At 54.5% G+C, this 23129-nt stretch overlaps 1 protein-coding gene across 1 annotated transcript; it reads right to left on the bottom strand.

Moving 5' to 3' along the window:
- Positions 1-14105: 14105 nt before the first annotated feature.
- On the bottom strand, positions 14106-22140 carry Sstr5 (somatostatin receptor 5). Its single transcript, XM_006999050.4, has 2 exons — positions 21989-22140; positions 14106-16595 (listed from the first exon to the last, which is right to left on the bottom strand). The coding sequence occupies exon 2, from the start codon at positions 16554-16556 to the stop codon at positions 15468-15470; it is 1089 nt and encodes a 362-aa protein (XP_006999112.4). The 5' UTR covers positions 16557-16595; positions 21989-22140; the 3' UTR covers positions 14106-15467.
- Between the last annotated feature and the right edge of the window lie 989 nt (positions 22141-23129).

The raw sequence follows: 23129 nt of genomic DNA, 5'->3' as shown, positions 1-23129 counted from the left end.
TACCCCGTCAGCCTGTAGAACAGTAGCCAGATGATTCCCTGTGCAGCGGTGGCAATGAAGCCTCCCTGCTGTGCCCACTCATGCCCACTCTCAATAACATCTCTCCCTGCCCCCATCCTCAGCGGCCACTCACCCCCAGGCCTCTCCCAGGGAAGTGGGAATCATCCAGGAAAAGGACCAAGCTAGCAGCTCCCTGGGTGAGCCTGCCTCTCGGACTCCATCATCGCCTCCCACCGAAGCCGTTCCGCACGCTCCAGCAGCGTGGGCCTCCTCTGACTCCCCAAGGGTGGTAGTTTAGGGTGGGCTGGTGCACTGGGGTGGGGGAAGCTGGGCACTGTGTTAAGCATGCCACATGTTTAAATGGTGCCCCATTGTGGTAGGGTCTACCATTTTACAACTAGAGAAACAAGGTCTGGAAGACCCTTGGCCCCTTATGCTCACACTCGAAATAGACAGGAGATAATCTCTCCCTCTCTGTGGCCTCAGACACCTGGGCCGTGGCGGGTGAACCTTGTCCCCAGGGTTTGATTTCTTCAGGTGTAGGTGGTGACCACAGGTAATGAGGGTGGTGCTGCTGTTGTCTGGAGACCATCCAGACACAAGCAGCTCTTTGTCCCTGAAGGTCCCTGCAGCTTGCTCCAGGAGGACCCCTCTGACTCCTGTCCCAGGCAGAGTGAGACGAGATAGCAAGGACTCAAGCTGCCACAGCAAGCAGGAGGGGTGGTGTCCACCCTGGGGTGTCATCTGGACCTTTCATGAGGAACATAAAGAGCTCTCTAGTCACTGCAGATAGATGCAGGCACTGAGACCAAACAAAGGGATCTGGCCAAGCGCAGCTTGGTGAGCCAGTGAGTTGACTGGGTTACTTACACAAGGGTGCTTAGCCGGGTGGTGGTGGTGCACACCTTTAATCCCAGCACTCAGGAGGCAGAAGCACGCAGATCTTTGTGAGTTCGAGGCCAGCCTGGTCTACAGAGCAAGATCTAGAAAAGGCACAAAGCTACACAGAGAAACCCTGTCTCGGAAAAACAAAAACAAAAACAAAACAAAACAAAAAAACAAACAAAAAAAACCCCAAGGGTGCTTGTGGGGACCCTAAGACAGCTCTACCACCCGGAGATCCCTTGTGGCTGCGCCACTGAAGGGTACCTGGCAGCATGGATGCCTCACAAAAAATGAAAAATCCCCCCATTCCCACACCAGCCAACCTCTCCCTCCTCACAGGAGGGAAGTGCCTTGTGACGATCTCTGAGACTGCCTGCTCCAGGAGGGTGAGTCCATAGGCTGGATCCCAAGAGTCTCAGGCTGAGTCATCACAGCTGCTCAGATTCAAGATGGCGGTGGTCATGTCAGTCCAAGGAGACAGACATGTAATAGTCTCTGGCCACTTTGGGTCCATGGATTAAAGTTGAAAGAGGAAACCCAGGTGCTGTCTCTGGTGCTGTGCTGTCCAGGGGCACCTATCGGACCCCAGTGGTGGCATTACTTGAACTTTTCCTGGGGATGTGAGGACAAATACCTTCTCCCCAGATAGGGCGCCAACAACAGACCAAAGTATGATCTCACCTAGTTCTTTCTCGGTGAACCAATGAGCCTATTAGGCTTACTTACAGAGCATGGGTGAGGGGTTACTTATCCTCACCCCAGCAGCTGCATCACTGAACTGTCTCTCCCAGCATGGATGACAACTCCCTCACCCTGCCCCACCCTGAGGAATGACATGATATACTCTAGCATCTTCTGAACCGCCAAGACTGCATGCAGCTGGGTTAGGTCACATAGAGCTGGCTTGGAGGGATAGGAAGAAAGGGCTGAGATCTCTGGTGAGGAGTGTGGAAGCCTCTCACCCTCTCCTTCAGTAAGGGAACCTCAACAGTCAACAGATCCAATCTTGAAGGTCACTTGCAAAGTGGTCACAGCTCCTCTGGTGAAGATGATAGGGCTGTGATGCTTGGAGGAGAGAATTCTACCACAGATGGGTAATGGGCCCCTTGAGAGCAGAAGTGGAAAGGGAGGGCCATGCCCAGCTTCCCTGGTCCCATGTCACCACCAAGGGACACGAGTGTCTCAGAGTCAACCCTGTGCTCCATCTATATAGCGTTAACCAGCTGAGCCTGGCTACAAGCTGCCTTGGCTTGTCTGGGTTATCCTCAGCTTCCCTTCCAATACCCAGCTCTCTTTGCAAACTGAGCCTCCTGCCTGGACCAAGTGGTTAGTTTCTTGGAGACCAAGGATTGACCCTACAGTCCCAGCTACAGATCTGTCACCCATTCGTCCTTGGACTGGCTGGCCTTGACTGGCTGCTGGAGAAACTATCTTCATACACTTGGCCTCAGACCCCTCCCCCTGTCACTCACCCTACACTTAACCCATGCCCCAGACTGGGGGCCTGGACAATAGAACCCCAAACTCCCGATGCTCACCAAGTTCTCTCTGCTGTCCAAGTTACTCAAGCACCCTCATGGACTACTGACCACCTCTGCCAGGAGGGGGATGACTCACAGGATGTTAGGGTGCTGAGTCCCCCATGCCTAGTATCCCATCTGCCCCCACTGACACAAGCTTCCAAGCTCCCAGCCCTACGCCTTATAAAGCATGGCTTTGCAGGCTTCTAGGGCTGAGGACAGCAAAGGGTGTCGTAGCTTCTCTACGGCACAGCGGGACATCTACTGCTGGGGGCCGTGGCACCCTGTCGTCACGGCGATGCTGGTGGCCGCTCTCAGCCAGAGCTATTTCTGGCCTGAGACTCGCTGTCCTGTCCACTGAGTTACCCTGAATGACGACCACTTTTCTCAGAGTCCATAGATACATACACCTGTCTGGCCAGCCCACTGGCCAGAAAGACACCCCAGCCTCCTAGCAGGTCTCCACTTGAAAACCCCAGGCTCCTCCCTCGCCTTCATTCCTGAAAAGACCCTTCCCTCACTCACCTCACTCTCTGAGAGAGTCCCTGGCCACCCCATCAGAAGGTGCATCTTCTTTAGGGAACACGGAAGGTGCCACTGGGGAGAGGGACTCTGGGAGCTGGATCTGGCTGGGGCCAGTAGTACCTGTCAGCGACTTGACCGTCTTTCTTGCTACAGAGGACACACCTGATCCTGCTGGGCTGCCGTGAGAGCCCATTTATTTGAGAGACCAATGCTCAGACTTAGGGCGCCATCTTTCTCTAGGGGACCACAGAGAGGCCCCAGCCCTGGCGATAACCACCTAGTTCTCTCAGGGAGATGTCCCTACTGTCCCCATCAATCAGGCCAAACAAAGATGTTCCCTGGAAGGGGCGCTGTATGGCCTGAGGGACGGTGATTCAGTCACTAGGCCTCTGTCTTCACACCTCCCCCATCTGAGTCATCACAGCCGACAACAAGTGACATCCGCTGTCCCTAGAGGGGCCTCTGTGTCTGTTGGGTGCTGAGCTGGTGTGACTGTCATTTGTGGCTAGCAGTCATGGCTGTCCTTGGCTTTCACCAGCCCATGCTCACCTACAGCCTTGCCCTCCAGAGTCCTCACAGATGCACATTCTGGGCCTTCTCCTCACCTCCTGTCCTTCTCTCCTGGCCATCAGAGTGGATGGTCTAAAGGGGAGCTGGGAATGTGGCTAGACTCCAGATATACCAAGCTACAGGATGAGGCTAGTTTGCCCCAAACACTAGCTCGATGCTTCCCTCAACAAGCAGCTTGCCTCGGGGGCGCTGAGCTCCCGGGAGCAGAGTGTGTTCAGGGACTGAGCAGGGATGAGGGAGTCCTGTGTGGGTTTGGTCTTGGACCATCAGGGATTGTTGGGAGACCACTGCAAGTCATTCTTACTAGAGTAGCCCAGGGACTCAAACCTCTCTGTGCTGAGGCCGACTGGGATATCAGCATGTGGAGAAGCGGGCATCACAGAGTGTGACCGAATGCTACTCTGCAGAGCTCCGTCGGCCCACAGCTAGACACTGTGACTAGGTGGCCTAGCTTATTGGGTGCAGTGTGGTGGCCCCAGCCTGGGTCCCCTATACCAGCATCCTCACCAAGCCCTGCATTGTGGGACTCATTACCCCAGACAAGAAGCAAACTCAGTTTTCTGTAGCAGAGGAGACACTAGGTTGAAGCATTGGACTCCACAGGGTGCACATGAGGACCCTGGAGCTCTGGTCAGGCTTTGAAAAGCCTAAGGCAGGTGGCTTAGGGCAGGCTGGGTGGTGGATGGAGCATCTCTTCCAGCATTCTGCCCAGCTCTACGGAGCCAGCCCTTAGCCTATTGGTCTTGGATGGACCAGGGGAAGCCACAGGCGCCAGGCAGCATGAAAGGGTTCTTTGACTGAGTGTTGGGGAAAGAGCCATGCCCACAGCTGACCAGGCAGGCAGCACTACTATGAGATGGTAACAGGAAGTGGTGGGTGACATGGGGAGAGAGGGGCGTGTCTTACGCCACCCTGGGCAAGTTGGTCAAGCTCCCCTCTGCCTGGCCGTGAGATGGCTCTGCCCGGAATGTCTGCTGTGTGGGACAGGTACAGGGACATCGGGGACTCAGAGCTCCATGAGTGTACATCTCAGCGTCTACACTGTGCAGAGGCATCCCCAGCACCGGCAGCAGTCCCCTGGATTGTGGCTCTCAATGGCTCCCATTCCATACCTGGCACTCGGGAGTCAGTGTTGGAATGGTAGCTCTCAGTATGGGGTGAGTCTGGCCTGTTCTTACGGGGACAGCCAGAGATGAAGGCAGACAGTACAAAGCTGTGGCACCGGTGGCTGGTGGCTGTCACAGTTCCTTGGCACTGACACTGCTGTTGCCCTCTTGAGCACTCAGGAGCTGCACAAACCCTGCCCAAAATTGGCCCGTTAGTGGTTCTTGGATGGGAGAATTCCCACTGAGCTACATCTATGGTCTGGCTCCAGAGTGCTAGCACCTAGCTGTAATCTACCTTTTGTTTCTCGGTCACCTTCTGTTTTCCTTGTTGCCCTCTAAGTGAATTTTGTCCCAAGGGTACAAAGCATTTGCAAAACTTGGTTGGGAAAAATTGGGCATACTGTGATATTCCTTAACTGAGAGTTTGTATTTGTCATTGTCCCTTTGGAAGCTTCGTCAGGACGTTTTGGGGACATGGGAATCAACTTGCTAAGAGTGCAAATTTGGAGAACAACAAAAATGCCCTTGCCTAAGGGAAGGTGTCTCAGTCCGAGAGGCTAGGTCCCCCTGCAGCTGGAAAGGCTGGGGAATCCTTAGAGTGCGCTGTGTCTTCTTCCCACGGACCCTCGTGAACCCACATTCGTTCAACAATGGTTCTTCGTGGAAGGAAGAAGAGCTCCTTCCATGAAGATGAAGAAGTGATGATGACCAGCCTGTGGAAGGGGTCATAGCCAATGGTAGCAGGGTGTAGGTGGAGGTAGCCATCCACTGCTGCCGAGGAAGAGGCCTCGAGAATTCCCCTGCCCCTCCCTGTGGGTGTATAGAGAGCTAACTGTTGCTGGGAGGAGGGGCTAATGAGGTCCTGGCCCTCCCTCAGAGTTGCAGGTAGGTACTGGGGGTCAGGACTTACCATGCCCCACCCTTCCTCCTGGATTGCATGGGCAGTTGACAGTTGTTAGTGGTGGTACTCACAGGCCCCACCTCTCCCAGAAGATAAACACACAGTTGACAACTGCTGAGAGAGAGGCATTTTCTTGGCTGATGCAGCTGCCTGTGAGTTTCCCATGATTCAGTGAGTAACCCCAGTTAAACCCATTGGGCTTACCAAGCTAGACTTGAATAGAACTGTTTATTTAGTCTGTGGTTGGTACCCTATCTGGAGCACAAACAGACATTTTTTTCATCTCCCCCCAAAAAGTTCATATAATAGGGATGTGGGAAGGTCACACCTCACCTAGGAGAGGGCCTTTGGCTCCGTCCATAAAGGACTGTGACGGGACCGCTGTGCAGGCCACATCCCTTTTCAAAGCACCTGCTGGGCCGAGTAGGTGGGGGGGGGGTCCAAGAGGTCAAAGAGGCTGGACCTTGAGGCTGACTCTGGAAGGTTGAGGAGACGGAGGGTGGTAAGAGTAGTGGGGGGATTTGGCATGAGGTGGTTGGAGCCTCACCTCATTCTTGGGGTGAACACACAGCGGAGCACTGGAGGGGTTCAATGGAGCTCGTGAGGTCTCCCATCTGGAAAGGGCTGGGTGTGGGGGAAGCTTTGGACACAGGCCCCAGAGCCTAGGATTAGACCCCAGGGGTCACTTTATTCTTAGACGTGGGTCTCCTTTCCTGGCTGCACCACTCTTCCTCTGTGTAAAAGGGGTGTGGCTGTGGCAAGACATGTCCTAACCTCCACCTGCCCTCAGGCTGGAGTGACTGAGGTTGTTGACCCCCCCTACACCTGTCCCTAGCCAATCCCAGCCCCCATAAGCCTCTCCTCCTCTTCCTGGCTCTTCTCTCACCAGCCTCCTCCTCGGGGCATCCCTAAGAGTTTAATTGGGCACCTCAAAGCTGGTCAAGTTGGCTAGGGTCCAGAGAAGCCTACACAGGGCAGGCAGGAACATGGGAGCATGGCAGATGTCAGCTGGTGCTCCAAGGGCCCCTCCCCTCTGTTTTGACAGGGCTGTTGGCACTGGACAGTCATGGGACTCCAGATGCCCTCAGGCTTTGTCCCGGGAGGCTCTTGGCCCATGAGCCCTGTGTTTTCTAGGGTCAGGGCCTGCCTTGGCCCTATACCGTCCCACCTCCCCAAGGACAGGTAGCGTTCACAACTGGAAGGGTGAGCTGGGTCTAGGGACTTCTCAAGGCTGTGGTCAGCTGGTGGGCAGTGTGGACAGGCAGGACCTGCAAAGATCTCTTATACCCTTGAGAACGTGGTGACCCTCCGGGTCACTGTGGTGATCATGGACTTCCCCATGATCCCTTAGGACTACCATCATGAGCCAAGGTTGAAAGCCATGCCAAGAAATATTTCCATCTGTCCACCTTACATGACTGCCCGGATGGGCAACAGGCAAGATATAATAATGGACACTGTACCAGTTAGTTGTCACCAGCTGTTTGTGCTGTGGGAGGAGCGTTGTCCGGCCTCTCCTTTCAGACCCATGTTTGTCTCCAAGTGTCCTCCAAGGCGCCTTACCTGGGAATGAACTGGGATAGGGAGGAAAGCCGAGCAAACCAGCCCGGGGGGAAAAGCCGTCTCCCAGCTCTTGATTATTGTTTGTCCTATGACACAGTGGTGGGATGGTAACAGGAAGTCAGAAGTTCAGCCAGGGGAAGGTCATCCACAGAGACAAAGCTCCCTTCAAGACCTTCAGTGACTGCCTCAACTTCCCCACTTGGTTTCTGCTACATGTTTGTATGCCCCTGATTTGATGGTGTTACCTCTATTTTTTTGCTATTTGTTCTTTAATTTGGAAGCCTCATCTAAGGGGGATAGACACTCTGTTCTGCCCAGGACATTCTCTATTGGGAACTCCAGCTGGCTGCCTTAAAGGGGCTCCCCAAATCAATTAATGTTGGCTGTTGTGAGCACCAAGTTGAGAATGTTTTGCTATCATCGCTATCTATCTCTATCTAGTTATTTTTTTACTTTATATTGCTATGCAATTAATAAACTCACTAATTCAAAATGGAAAGTAAGACTATCGTAGATTAGTCTCTGGACTCTGCAGAACTCGGGACTGGGGAGCTGAGGGACCAGAGGGATGGAGGGGCAAGACACCAGTGGCCATGACTTCATGCCATGGCCCCGCACAATACCAGTCTCTCATGATTGGTAGGCAGGTATGTCCCAGCCTAACTCTTGGGAATCCCTCACTTTCTTACTGAGAGATTTCCACTCCAAGTGCCCATGTCCTGTCTCAGAAGGGCATGACCAAGGCCCAGCCAGGCCCACAGAAAACCTAAGCATAATGGTCCAGAAAGATCCCAGGCCCAGTGGATGGGGCAGGTGCCCAGGCCTGTTCACATCTCAGGGATCTAGCCCCACTCAGGATGCTGAGGTCGGTGGAGCTCAGGTTGAACTTTGACCCTTGGTTTGTGTCCACTTATAGCTAGAATAGTTGGACACACCCAGGATGCTGGGCAAGCAGGAGGTATGTCAGGAACTGCCCTTAAGTAGGGAATGTGGGACAAAAAAGGGTCCTCTGTAGAGACCACCCCTGTCCAAACAGGAAGGGGGAGGCCCAAGGAGGAATCCTCTCAGGTCCTGGCGCCCTCTCCTTTCCACAGCTTGGGGAGCAGAGAAGCCCCGGGCCTGATCCTGCCTTTGCATCCTCACACCTGTCGCCTGATCACTAAAGCACCAGGGTGAATGGCTGGTGTCCACAAGAGCCTGCTCAGCCCCAGGGCTGGACACAGTGGTTGCTCTGCCTTGTTCCGAGGTGAGAGGTCCAGCCTGGCTGCCTCCATATAAAGCCTGCATTCTGTTCAGCTCACATGTCCCATGGGGTACAAAGATCCCCAGGTGGGACCTCCACAGTTGGGCCTGTTATGCAGACCCAGAGAGTCCCATTGCCTCTTGACAGCTGTGTGAACACAGCTGGTACTTCAAGACTGCTAGGGAGCCTGGGCCGGAGGCTCCCAGGTGACTCAGGGGGGTGGAGGGCTTGGCACCTGGCCATGGTGCAGACACCTGGCCTCTTGCTGTTGAGATCAAGGGTCATGTGGGAAGAGCAGCTGGGATTTGTGGGGTGGTGACCTGAGGGTCAGAGGGTGCCTGTTCTCCTAGGCTGCTGTCTTTGAAGGCTTTGGACAGGGACTCCCAGAGAAGAGTACCGTCACTCAGCCCCGAACCAGTGCCTCAGATCCACCGTGTGGGTGCTGCCATGTGCAGATGGATGTAGGAAAGGCTCCTCCGTACATGGAGTCCAGAAAATGCCTACCAACAGATGGAAGAGACAGAGAGGCATGGTCAAGCCTGCTTCCAGGTGGCCCGTTTGGAGGGGCAGAACTGGGCTCACAGGGAGGCAATGCCACCATGCACTTATACAAACACCACCATAGTGTTGGCAGGGCAGAACAAGGGAGAAGAGGAAGGCCCCAGCTCTCAGAAGGCAACAAAGGGTATTTGATAAACTCTAGATGTGTGTAGGGGGGACCCAAGTTCTCAGGGCAACACAAGACTAAGTCTTCTCACACTCTTGGGGATGCGCCTGCACCCCCACCCCCACCTCTCCCATCCCCTCCCAGTTCATTTATCTTAGGATGACCAGAGCTGGAAGGGGGTGTGATAGTCAGGATTCGATTTTCTGCACGGTGATAGAAGCCCGTGGGACACGGCCAATCCTGGCAGAGTGATAAGCCTTTCACCCTGTGAAAAGGCCCAAGATGGAAAATCAATGGCACTCTGGCCACTGCCCTGAGCAATTAGAGATTACAGTTAGAGGGAATTTATGGCAGCAGCCTGGGCCGCCAGCTGTGCAGAACCAGAGTTAATCAGGAACACGCTGGCTCCACTCCATGTGATAAAACTAAGAAAAATATACAGGGCTGGAGGGACGGCTCAGCCCTTAAGGGCGATTGCTGCTCTTTCAACAGAACCCATGTTGGTAGCTCACAACCACCTGAAACTCCAGCTCCAGCGGATCTGGCATCTCTGCCTCCATGGCACCTGCACTCACATGCATTTATCCACATGCATACATATATACCAACACATAATTAAAAGTAATCAAAAAAATCAATCCTTTAAAAAGAAAAAGTCAGAGTCGGGAGGTGGTGGCGCACACCTTTAATCCCAGCACTTGGGAGGCAGAGCCAGGTGGATATCTGTGAGTTCGAGGCCAGCCTGATCTACAGAATGAGATCCAGGATAGGCATCAAAACTACACAGAGGAACCCTGTCTTGAAAAATAAGATTTAAAAAAAAAGAAAGAAAGAAAAAGAGAAAGTCAGGTGTGGTAGAGCACATCTTTAAACCTAGCACTTGGAAGGCAGAGGCTGCCAGATCTCTATGGGTTTGAGGCCAGCCTGGTCTACAGAGCAAGTTCCAGGACAGCCAGGACTGTTACACAGAAAAACCTTGTCTTGAAAAACAAAACACAAAAAAACAACCCCCTCCCCCACAAAAAAAAAAAAAAAAAAAAGGAAAGAAGGAAGGGAGAAAAAATATTCCGGTGTGCAGACATTTTGGCAATGCTCCTGCCAAGGAAGGCTTGTCTTGTATTTGATTTCCAGCTGAGTGAATTCCCATCAAAACCAAATCCTGACTCATTAGCTGAAACTCACACATGAAACTTTCTACTTGGTGCAAAGTTGATTAGCATTTAACACACAGCTCGGGAAGCCTCCCCCTCCATGCAGCTCCTCAGGCCTCCTGAGGCCTAGCGATGGGACTCGACTCTTGTTCTCCTGGCTGTGCCCCTCCTGGGCATCTTGAGCAAGTGGCACCCCAGCCTGTACTCTGTGCCCCTCACAGAGCATCCTCCCATTCCCCTTCCTCCCCTTCCTCTTCCCCTGCCGTTTCTTCTTTCCTTCTGATACGGGGTCTCTTTCTGCATCTGAGATTGGCCTCCAAATTGATTCTCAAGGTTGGGGAGATGACTTGGTGGTTCACTGGGCTTGCTGTTCTCACATAGGTCCTGAGTTCTGTTCCCAAAGCCCATGGCAGGGGCCTACAAGCACCTGTAGTTCTAGATCCAGTTCTGATGCCCCCTTCTGACATTCATAGGCATCTGCAGAGAGAGAGAGAGAGAGAGAGAGAGAGAGAGAGAGAGAGAGAGAGAGAGAGAGAGAGAGAAGTGATAAAAATAAAATTTAAAATTTCAATCGTCTCCCATGTGCTGGAATTACAGGCTGAGTCACCACGCCTGGCCTGACCATCATATTTCGTCCTCATTGTCACTGGCATCAGACCTTCTTTCCTTTTTATGGCTGAGTAATATTCCACCGTATGGGTAGAACTCATCTCTTCATCTTAGGATGTCTCTAGCTGCTGTCTATTATGGATAATACTATTACAAATACTGTGTAGAAAAATCCATTTTTTTAAACTCTGTGAAAATAGCATGGATGAGAAAGAATGAACTAGAAGATTTTAGAGTTTAACTTTCTGACACATATACACACACACACACATATGGAGAGAGAGAGAGACAGAGACAGAGACAGAGACAGAGACAGAGACAGAGTGACAGAGAGAGACAGAGGGGGGGGGGCTCATGTAGCCCAGACTGGCCTTGAACACACAATAGCTGAGGCTGGCCTTGAGCTCCTGGCGCCCGGTCTCCCGCTGCCAAGTGCTGGGATTATAGGTTTATGTAACCACATGTGCTTTAGACATCATCAAGCCCAAATGGTGACACAATCCACATGTCCGCCAAGCACGAAGCATGGCCCAGATGCAATAGGATGCTGCTCAGGATGTGCTGACACCTGTCAGGACATAGAGATGAACCTTGGGGACATTATGCCAGTGTGATAAACCAGTGATGGGACAAATAGAGTGTGATCGGATATACACAGGTTCTTGGCGAAATGTGACCCACAGACAGCAAGTACATGATTCCACGGGAAGCGATGGGAGGGAGCACAGCCGGGAGGGAGCACCCGGGTGGGCAGGAGGAGCACCCCGACTTGTTCCAGAAAACCTAGTGTAAACTACTCAGGGCTGAGTTAGGAGTGAGGACATAGACTTCTGAGGCAATAGGCCTGGCCACTGGCTCCTTCCCAAAAGCTTCAGGCCTCACGGGAAGGAGGAGCATCAGGGGCCAGATGGACAGACATCCTCTCCTGTGATCAGAGTGAAGGGTCAGGTATCTCCGATTTGCCTGCCAGATCTCAACCTTCCCACTGGCCTGCACTCACTCTGGACAGTGATGGACCAGCTTTCAGCCATGCCTGACCATGGAGAGCCCGGGGGACCAGGACAGAGGGAGGTGGAGACCACTGTCCCTGGCTGTTCCTGCGTGGGCCTCTCTCTTGTATTCTCTTCCAGATCTGGTGATGCTGACCCTGCCCTCCACCTAACTTATACAAACTCCCATGGTTTCCAGTTGAAGGCAGTATAAGTGTCCTTCCACCAAAGCTTTCTGTAGCCGCTGCCGTGGAGAGGCCCCGTTTCCCATGACAGACGCCAGAGTCCCAGGAAACACGGGAGGCGGGCCCTGAAGGGTGAGGGGCGGGAGAGACCAAATGGACATTCCCAGCCATGCTCTGTCTTGACATCTTCAGTCTCTCCTACTTAGTGAGAAGCGTTGGTGTCCCCGGGTACCTGGGCCAGTGGCAGCCCACCATTTTTACTCCTCTACCTGCCTTTCTTCCCTAGGACACCTGAAAGTGGTGGCTGATGGGAACAATGTTCCTTTCTCTCAGGATCTGTGCTGGGATCCCTGGCATTACTCCTGCTGATGGGGGCGGGGAGGCCAAAAGGAGCGGCTGTAACATGGATCTGCTAAGGAGACTCTGATTGTCACCACCATTTCCAGGCTGTGCCCCACCCTGCCAGGCAAACACACATCTCCTGTCCCCGTCCCCATCCTCGGCCCTGCCCCACAGGCCGGATTTCCTGGGCAAGGTCACTCAGTCACTGGAACCCAGTGTCCAATAAAACCCACTGATGCGGACAGAGCCATAAAGTAGATCAGCAGACCGCCACAGTGGTCCCAGAATGTTTGCTTTGGGCTACCCCTGCAATTCTCCGTGACTGCAGCGGAGGATATCCCAGGACTATAATGACCAGGACCCGTGGCTCTCCTGGGAACCCATCAGGCCTTTAAAAATACAGGAGCGTTCAGGGCCCTGTCTCTGCCCATCCATGTCGGCCAAGTTTGGACTCCCAGAATAGTCCACACATTTCTCAATCCTGGGTCTTGCCCTACTGTGCTCCCTCGTCAGGAACCAGTCTAGGTTACGGCCCCAGCCCTTGCCAGGGATGTCGTGCTAGCCTCTCTTGGGATCCCCATCTCATTCACCCACCTTGCTCAGGCCACATCCTGCCCCATCCCTGGTAGCCTAGCACCTGACTCTCTTCACACCTGGCCTTCCCCTCCTCCAGCGTCATCTCAGCTAGCGACCCATAATGAGACCCTGGAGGCAGAGTTGGGGCTGCACCTATTCCTCTTTTCTGCTACAACATGTCCCAGACACCCCACCTATTCTGACAGGAGGGTTTATTTTCCTGTGTTTCTTGGCCTCTGAGACTTCACACACGTGGTTCTCTCTGTTAAAATACTCCTCCAGTCTAGCTTAGGGAAGCATAGGAACTGACTGATGCCTGCCCATGGGGTCAGTATGGCAGAACCACCAGGAAGGATCGGAAAGGGGGCATTGTGTACTAGTAGTTTGGGTCTGGGGGCTGCGATGGTATGCACTTGACCATCAAGTGGTCAGTGGAATGGGTCAAGGTCATAAGAATGCAGTATGGCCAGACTGCAGCCTTGCTGAGGGGTGAGCCTGGATTGGGGTACACAGATTGCAGCCTTGCTGAGGGGTGAGCCTGGATTGGGGTACACAGATTGCAGCCCTGCTGAGGGGCGAGCCTGGATTGGGGTACAGAGGGATGGGCTCCCTGGGGCTGGGGTGCTGCTGCCTGCCATATGGGGCGTCAGGCTGGCAGATAGGGAACAGGGTGCCCAGAGGTCTAGGGGAAGCTTCTAGGACCAAGGATAATCTAAGAAGCACCTCCATCCACCTCTATGTCTAATTCCATGGGACATGCTGGTGCCTTGCTTTCTGTAAGAGGGTGCTGGCTACCTGTCACGTCTATACCTCTGAGAGTACTTTCGTCTGGTCAGGAACCCCCTTTGCCAAACTCACTCTCCTGAGCCATTTGGTGTGGTTCCCCTTTGTGGCCCAATTCCAGGGGTTTCAATGGTGGGCAGAGGCTGACAGGGTAAAGTGGCTTCAGTTTCTTTTAGGAACACTCCTCTTTGAGACGCTGACATTGGTGGGTGGGGCGGGTCTTGCCATCAGCTCCTGAGAACGGAGTCCAGAACCTCCAGCTGGAATTGCCCCCACCTTCCTATGTGAGGTCAGCTCTCTGGGAGCTGATGGCATTGTATTTATGGGGTTCTCTGCTTTGAGCTGACCTCACTTGGATCCACAGACAACATTTGCTTTGGGAAAGAATCCAACACTTTGTTTTCTATTCATTCACTTTTTTATTTAGAAATAAAAGTCATTAAACACTTTTATTTCTATTTATTATTATTATTATTTATTCAGGGGCAGGTTGTCGGACACAGGTGCCTTCCAGGCTTGGCATCTGTCTCGGGAGGGGTCCCATTGGAGACCCAGCAGCTCCCACAGCCTTCCTCTGCCCTGTCCTCCTGGCCTGGCCTCTACACCCTCCTAGGGAGCCAGGCATTGCCAGGCAGGGCGGCCCAGAGCAGGAGACTAATTGGATTAACTTCTTTCTCCAGCTTCAGAAAGGCCCAAGGGTGCCCTGGGGACCCCAGTAAAAATGCGGACGTGGGGGCTCTTTGAGGGCATTCTGGGGCCGGAGTGGAGAAGCTGCTGGAGGAGCCTGGGGAGGGACCGCAGGCTCCCCAGGGCCTCGGCCCTCACTGGCACTGGCATTTGCACGCGCACACGTAGGTCTCTCCAGGCTGTGCTGTTTGCACTGGGAGCAGTGCCCGTTGCTACCTGCTCCCCCTGCTCCCTCTCCAAGAACAGGGCCTAGCATTCTGCCTTAAGGAGAAGGAGGGCGATTAAGTCCCCTGTGTGTCCTCACAGTCTCTGAACCTCAGGGAAGCCTCTGTAGAGTCTTTCCCCAGGGTCACCCTCAGGGGCCACTCTGTACAGACCAGATCCCGGGGAGTCTGTTCCTCTGTCCACTCTTTGCCATGTGTGTTTATTCACTCATCTTCCTGCTCTTCACCACCTGTCGGCCCCGCACACCCATTCCCACCGCGGAGCCCACGGCCTCACTTTCCTCACGCTGGAGAAAGATGGGGAAAGGCCAGAATAGGCCCCCAGGGTTTTATCTCCTTTGTCCCGGGGCCGGTGCGGCTTTTCCTCAACTGTTGCCTCGAAGTACACGCAGCTGCAAGATCACAGGGGCCTAGGAGCTCTGTGAGCAGAGGCTGGGGCCGAGCACACGTGGTTACCTCTCCTTTGGCTTCCGTGTAAGCAGAACATGGATGGAGCAGTGGCCGGGGGCCAGCATCCCAGCACAGCTCCAGGGTGGGCAGTCACCGACACAGACCAACAGTTTACACGAGCATCTCGTGGCTGCCTCCTGGAAAACTGCCTCTTGGCCCGAGAGGCTGACAGCTGCGCCACAGCGCCGGTGAAGGTGCCTGAATATTTCCAGGGGGCAAACCTGAGCCCTTGCTCCCCGCCAAGCCCATCTCGCGATCTCCAAACTCTCAGACCCTGGCCTGGCAGAACATTTTGGTGGAAGAGATGGTCAGGCACCCAGGACCCCAACTGTGCTGCCCACCCTTGGCTTAGCCCCAGGCAGCTGCCTTCACACTGCTACCAAGAGGAGTCCAGCTTGCAGACTGGGCACAAGAGTATGTCGGCACACTCACATCCCAGAGGGCGACATCAGAGAGGCCTGGCAGGACCAGGGTGCTCCGGGGCGGGGCACTCAAAGCCTGCTGGTCTGCATGAGTCCGTTGGCCTCACAGCTGCGTGTGGGCAGTGTGGCCTGCGGCCGCCCACTCTTGTCCGGCTGTGGTTCTACGACATCTGCATCCTCCATCCCGTATCCTCTACGCAGGCACAGAACCTTCCGGAAGCTCTGGCGGAAGTTATCAGAGAGAAAGCCATAGAGCAGGGGGTTGGCACAGCTGTTGGCGTAAGACAAGACCACCACGAAGAAGTAGAGGCCAGCGGAGACGGGCTCCTCAGGCAGCGTGAAGGCCAGGTTGACGATGTTGACAATGAAGAAAGGCAGCCAGCAGCCCACGAACACCAGCACCACCACCACCACCATACGAGTCACCTTGCGCTCTGAGCGCCGTCGCCGGGAGGAGCCCACGCGTACACCGGCGGCCTTCACCTTCACCACAATGAGCAGGTAGCACAGACAGATGACCAGCAGGGGCCCAAAGAAGCCCAGCACAGACGTGTAGGTGATGAAGGCTGCACCCCACAGTTGCACAGGCTCCGGCCAGCTCAGGTTGCAGGTGCCCCAGCCCTCCTGGACATCTGCGAAGACCAAGAGGGGCAGAGACATGAGCAGTGAGAAGACCCAGACAGCAGCGCTAGCCAGCTTGGCTACCCGTGGGCGACGCCACCGGGCTGAGCGGAGAGGGTGGACCACAGCCAGGTAGCGGTCAACACTCATGACCATCAGGCAGAAGATGCTGGTGAACTGGTTGATGCCATCCAGCGTCATGACCAGGCGGCATAGGAAGGAGCCAAAGGGCCAGTAGGAGATGGCGTTCTGTGTAGCCAGGAAGGGAAGCCCCAACATAAACAATACGTCGGCCACGGCCAGGTTCAGGATGTATACGTTCGTAACTGTCTTCATCTTGGCATGCCGCAGCACCACATAGATGACCAGTGTGTTTCCCCCCAGCCCCACCGTGCACACCAGTAAGTAGAGCACAGGCACTAGTATCCCCGGAGCTCCCATCGATGATACTGGGCCCACCAGGGACCAGTTACGGTTACCACTGGAAGCAGCCGAGGCATTCCAGCTGGGCGTGGAAGCTGGAAAGAGGGGCTCCATGCTGCCAGCTTCAGGCCAGTCACCAGCCCCTGTGTGTCTCTGCAAGAGAAGAGGGCATCGTGAGTGTACACATTCAGGCATTCCTTCCTCCAACCGTTCCCGGCCCGCCCGCCCGACGGTGGTGGGTAAACAACCATTCGTCATGTTCAACTTGGCTGGGAATCACATTAAGCAAATTGTTTGGAAAATAAGCTGGGGAGAAAGAAGAAGCCACTGTGGGGACAAGAGGATGGGTGGCTCAGTGAGCCAAGAGGGTCATTACCTATCAATACTGACACTACAGTGGCTGCCCTATGACCCACAACCTATGACTCCCCTAGCTTGGTCTGCTATTCAGCGCCCTCACTCTAAAACTTCTCAGAGCCCTGGAGGGCAGCATTTCAGGACAGTGACATAAGCTCAGTGGGTATCACTTCCCCAGGGGGCCCAAAACTATGAGGAGAAGTGGCCAATAGAGAAGGATGGGGAGGATGAGATGCCATGGCTGGGCTAAGCCAGTCATACCCAACACATGCGGCATCCTAGGCCTGCTCTGCCAATAAGTCCAAGGTTACTGGGGTGGGGCCTTCCCCGAAACAGGAGATCCTAGGGAATGCTGTTCCCAGCAGACAGTTTCCACCCCTAGTAGGGTCTGAGCCTCTCCAAAGCAGCGGTGACCCCAGAGGTCCCGGTACTATACAGTGGCTGGCCCACTTCTCACCCGAGTCCACCTGGTTGAGGGTGCTGCCTGCCCAGGGCAAAGGTCTGTCTCAGCAATGGCAGATATCCTTAAGGCCAGGCTTACTGCGCAGTGTGGAACAGGAAGGTGTCTAACTCGAGCAGACGTAACAGCTTACCAGGAACACACCAGGCTTCGGGCATAGCATTTGAGGGGGCGCACAGCCCACCACGTGGCAGAGCCAGGCAAGCAGAGTGAGGACCCAGGGCCAGTGCGTGGGCTTTGTGGAGAGAGCAGAGAGGCAGGTGTGGGAGGACAGTGCCTGACAGATGAGTGGCAGGTACATACACTCTCACTGGCTTTGCGTTTCTTTGTGTTTGAAGTCTTTCATAAAAGCGAAGATGCCCAAGAAAAAATAAACACCTCTGTTGCTGGGGGAGAAGGAGGTGGGCAGGACTGATGCCTATGGTTGGGCAATCAGCAAGGGACTGAAGTACCTGGAGGACACAGGCCAGGGACAGGCCCTGGCGAGGCAGGAGCCCTCAGCCTGATCTAGGGAGGCAGGAGCCCTCAGCCTGGGCCAGGGAGGCAGGAGCCCTCAGCCTGGGCTAGGGAGGCAGGAGCCCTCAGCCTGAGCTAGGGAGGCAGGAGCCCTCAGCCCGGGCCAGGGAGGCAGGAGCCCTCGGCCCGGGCCAGGGAGGCAGGAGCCCTCGGCCCGGGCCAGGGAGGCAGGAGCCCTCGGCCCGGGCCAGGGAGGCAGGAGCCCTCGGCCTGGGCTAGGGAGGCAGGAGCCCTCGGCCTGGGCCAGGCTGTCCCTTAGCTGTGCTGCTCTCTGAAACCTGGCCCTGCTCAGCTGATCTGTAATGGCCTGAGCCATAGACATGGGACACTCCAACAGCCGTCAGGGCAGGACCTAGTCGTGGGGTGACCAGGATCAAGCAGAAGCAACTGCAATGTGAAGAACAGGAAAAGGCAGGCTGGAGAATGGGGATCCTGGAGTGAACAGCAGCAGTAGCATCAAGGAAATGAAAATGTTCCCCCCACAAGCCAATGCACCAAAGTCCAAGTTCTCAAGGCTCACGGGTGCTAAGGAATATGACCTGGAGAACCAAGGAGAAGGGGACCAGCAGTGGAAATAAAACAAGATGATTTAACTAGTATGCCTGGAACATGTTTCAGTAAGTGTAAGATCTTTGAGTAAAGCATGAATAAAATATTATAAGGAGTATGGAGTAAACAGAGCAGGTTCCCCTACTTTGAAGTCAAGAACTTGGGTATGAAAAATACAGTCATTTAGTGCCAGGAGAGTGGGCCCATCTGTTCAGAGTGTAGACTGTTCTTGCAGAGGACCCAAATTGGATCCCCACACTTACGTCAGGCAGCTCACAACTGCTTGTCACTCCAGTTCCAGGATCCTCTGGCCTCCTTACATGCACATTAGCACACATAGACACACATAATTTAAAATAAAACATCTTTAAAAAGTGGAAAATATAGTCATTTAAATAAACAACAACAAGTCCACAAAAATCAAGACCAATTCTAATGTAGATAATGTTGAGGAGAGAATTGGTAAAATAGAAGACACTGAGGGATGCTGAGAAGATGCAGACATGGAAGCAACAGGAAGAAGAAGCAGGAGCCACAGGACAAAGGGGAAGGATGAAACTATCTTTTGGAGAAGATGCTAGATGCCACCTCCTGGCTAATCATGGCTTCAGTGGATTACATCACAATACACCAGCATCACCACTGAGCGGCAGAAAATCCTGAAGAATATCAGTAGGACACATCATGGAAACACCACAAACAGTGGCAACGATAATACTACTCCATCAGCAAAGATAAGGCAAGAGGTACGTGACAAACCTTATTTAATAAAAAAAGGAAAGAAAAGAAAAAGGCCAAAGGTAGGGCTGGGAATGTAGAGTGATTGACTAGCATGCATGATTACCTGGGTTCAGTTCCTAACAATGCATAAACCAGGTGGACTAGCACAGGCTTGTGAGTCCAGCACTCGGAAAAGGCTGAGACAGAGGATTAGAAACCCAAGGTCTTCCTGATGAGATTCTAAGTTTGAGGCCAGGCTGTAGGGGTGGTTGTCTGTGCTTCACCCTGAAGCACCACCCCAGTGAGGCAGCAGGTAACTGTGAGGTACCTGCCCCCCCCCTTAAGCCCTGGGAGGAGTCGTGCTCCTCTCTCTTCACTACCTCATGGTCTTGGATGCTGGTGCTGCGGATCAAAGCAGAGCTCTCCTGAGAACGGAGTTGGATCGTGCCCCACCCCTCCTGGATTCTGTGACCAACTCAATTATTCTTGTTGTGAGTTAAACCCTGAATAAATTCCTTTGACCTTCAAATAGACTTCATGGAATTATCCCATTACCTGGCTCCCCCTTTTCCATTACCAGCCTATGATACATGAAACTTGGTATTAAGTAAGGAGAATGGCTGGAGAGATGGCTTTGAGAGCACTAGCTGCTCTTCCAGAGGAGACTAGGTTCAATTCCCAGCACCCACATGACAGCTCACTGAACTCATTGGCATTGAAGCCCTGGTCTGGAAGGGTGTCCCTGTGTTGGGGACAAGAATGGCTTCAGCTGGGGCCCATATCATATATAGCTTCAGCAGGAAACCATGGGAATGGCCTTTTCTCAGACATTTAGACAGGGGCTTCCTTGGAGGCCAGTAGATGGGACTGCTGATTGGCTCCCAGGGGCTAGTCTCGAGAAGTATCTATATGGGACTTCTAAAGCAATGCTCACAGATGCCATGGACCCCTGCAGAGATCTATCCTAAAAAGGACTATGGTGCAGCCAGGAGTACTAAAATGTATTTCACATGGCCAATAGGCATGGACCTGCTGCAGAGGCCATGGGTCACCTCTCCCCAAAAGACTGGACAAGGGAGCTGACAAGGGCTGATTGAAGGTGAAGGATCAGCCCCTGAAGATGAGCTGTCCACTGTTGAGGAAAGAGCTGATGGGCTCAGGACCTCCCCAACAGGCTCTGGCTTGGGGTAGCAGGGTAGTCTGGCTCTGATTTTTCTCTACGCTTCTCTGAGGTTTCTCCCTCGCCCATCCCTCCTCACTGCTGCCCAGAGCCCAGGAGTGATTTAGCAGGCTACCAGCCCTTGCCTTCTAGACAAACACTGAACTCCCAACCAGTCTCAGAGCTACAAAGAACAAAATAGGCCCTAGAGCTGCGCCTGCCTCTTAGACTATAATTCTGCAAGAACCGTTTTTAAAAGAGCAATCTTCTTATTCACAAGAATTACATGTTCACGGGAAAATTGCCCCTCAGGCCATTTCCACTGTGGGAGGGAGGAGCGAATGAGGCGGTTTCACATCCAGAGTCCAGCTAAAGACCTTCTTAGACAATCAAACCCACCCTCCCGTGCATCTTCCCCAGCAGGTCCTGGCCCCTACCCCAATACCTGCCCTGTGATCTTGGGGAGCTTGGTGCTGCCTTGAGCCCAGGCTTCAGGTGTAAGCGAGTCCATACAAATGTAGAGTCGCCAGAGGGATGAAATGACTGCCACCTTATTCATTTGGAGATGTAAGTGTCAAGTCCCGCATGCTTCTGCCCCCTCCTGCTTTGCTGAGGGTGGGACTGGAGTCAGACACCCTCCCCCCACCCCCACCCCCAGCCATTAGCAACACCTCTCCGGTTGCCTTTCCCCAAATACACTCTGAACACGTTTGGAGGCAGCTTGGACCAGGGCAGGGGGAAAGTGAGGCAGGTATAAGACCAGCCGGGAAGCTGGGATCGCACGATCCCGCCAAGGAGCTCTCAGGTGGGTCTCCCTGCCCTGGAGGAGGTTATTCCCATCTCCAGCCCATTTCCTCAGAAATCTGGGCCTTTACTTTATGGGGAATCTAATTGTCGGTCATTGGTGCTACTGGAAGCTCCACTGCATCCCACCTGACCCCGCGACGCGTTCTGTTGCTCAGCAACAGTTCCCATGTCTGACTTTGGGCACCTGGGTTCTGACCCTCATCACCCTAAGTCACACAACGGGTGACAGGGAGGCGCACTACACACCAAGGAAAGTTCCAGGACGTTCTCGATCCCACGGAGGGGCGGGATGGATGGAGGACCGGTGGACTCCAGGACACAAGTGCCCCTCCCTGGCCAAGTGGGGACTCGGTTCTCAGAGGGCAGGTGTGTACTCAGACTCCCTCCTCCGCGCAAACAATCGCAGGGACCCTAGATCCCGTAGGGCCTCTCTGCGTGTCAGGCCGCACGCAGCCCCATGTCTAGCCCCACTATGCCCGCCACCAGCAGACCCGAATGTGCACGCCGCTGCTTCTCCCCGACCGTCCCCCACCCCCCGGTGTCCAGCTGCAGACCTCCTAGTCTGCCTGATGCCCCCTTTGCGCCCTCCCACCTTCCCTCCGAGCCCGCGTCTCCTGAGGCCTCGGCGTTTGTCCAGTCCGCCACCCTCCCTGGCACTGGGGGCGCGCGCCACAGAGAGATCGGACCCGAGGGTGCATGAGCAGAGGGAGACATCTGGGTCCCTTGTGGCTTCTAACCTGACCCAGGCACACCGGGCGGCCTCCGGGTCTCCGAGGCCGGCGGGTCGCGAGAGAAAAGGCAGAGGGATGCCGCTCCCAGGTTGGGGAGAGGACGCCAGAGGAACTGGGGCTGAGGCAGGTGATCCCCGCAGATGCCCAGCGGAGCTTGGGGATCCTGTGCGCCGCAGGCAGGGTCCGTCCCAATGGCGGGACCCCAGGCCCGGGCTGTGTGCAGAGACAGCGGGAGGAAGCGACAGACCTGTGCGGGACAGAGTGCCCAAGCCGGAGACGGCGGGCACGGCGGCGGCACTTCGCAAGCGGGCAGCGCCCTCGGGCTCCAAGAGCATTGCGCTCACTCGATTGCAGTAGGAGGTCGGCGCCCGCCCTCAGGCTAGGGGGAGGGAGAGGGTAGAGGAGATGAAGGGGGTGGGGCGGGGCAGGGCGGGGCGAGCGCCTCGGGTAGGGTGGGGAGGCGGGGTAAGGAGGGGCGAGTTCCCGCGGGCAGGGCGAGAAAGGGGGTTTTCGAGAGGAGTGGGGGGGTCTAGGCAGTAGAGTCGGGTTGTCTGGGTGGGACTCCTGTCTCGGCAACTTCATCTGCCTAGCCCCCCGTATGGCCCAAGTCACATCTATCTATCGGTCTCCCCCAAAACCTTTTCGTAGCCCTAGGACGGTTGTCAGTGGCTTAGACCACGCCCCATCCCATCCTCTTTCCAACAACTTTGGGCTGTGACGGAAAGCTTAAGGTTGAAAGGAGACCCTCTAATGCCTGGAGAGTCTGAGAAGAGTCCTCCCGGGAATCCTCAAGGCAGAGTGCTGGCGCCTGGGATTCTCTGAGCTGGCAGACCTGGGAGTGGGACTGGGCGCTAGGCTCACTGAAGAGTTACTGACTCTTCAGTTGAGTCCCTCAGCTAGACACAGAGGCTGTCCCAGCAGCTTCCTGGCCCTGGAGTCTGCACGCAGTTCTTTAACCTGACCTGAAGTCCAGCAGTCCCACCAAGAACAGCTGAGATGCCATACATCCACATGATATCAAGACCTGGCCAAAGGATATGAGGGTCAGCCACACACTGCTTGTCCCCAAGTGGAGATGCTTCAGCCGATCAGGTAGGCGGTGCCTGGGCTTTCTCAGGTGTTCTATGGTTCTACATTTTCTCCATGGAATTTGGATTAGGTTTGTGATGAAGAGACCCAACCACATGGAGATTGCCCATGCTCCAGCTCCTCATAGTACTCCTCCCCAGCCAGACTTGGACTCCATGTTTAGGACAATTTCAACCTTTCCCTTAATCCTGGGCTCCATTTCATAAGTGACTGTCAGCTTCCCGAGGAGGCTGTACAGATCCTGCCATAAGGACACCTCCACTGTTCTGAGGAGTTCTGAGGGCAGACTGAGGCGGGCT

Source organism: Peromyscus maniculatus, chromosome 8, assembly GCF_049852395.1.
Source record: "Peromyscus maniculatus bairdii isolate BWxNUB_F1_BW_parent chromosome 8, HU_Pman_BW_mat_3.1, whole genome shotgun sequence".
Taxonomy (NCBI): Eukaryota; Metazoa; Chordata; class Mammalia; order Rodentia; family Cricetidae; genus Peromyscus; species Peromyscus maniculatus.
Note: the sequence above shows the minus strand (reverse complement) of the source record. Positions and strands in the feature narration are given on the sequence as shown.

Excerpts from the sequence above, each read along its gene's own strand:
- Sstr5 (XM_006999050.4), bottom strand. The coding sequence starts at position 16,556 with ATGGAGCCCCTCTTTCCAGCTTCCACGCCCAGCTGGAATGCCTCGGCT.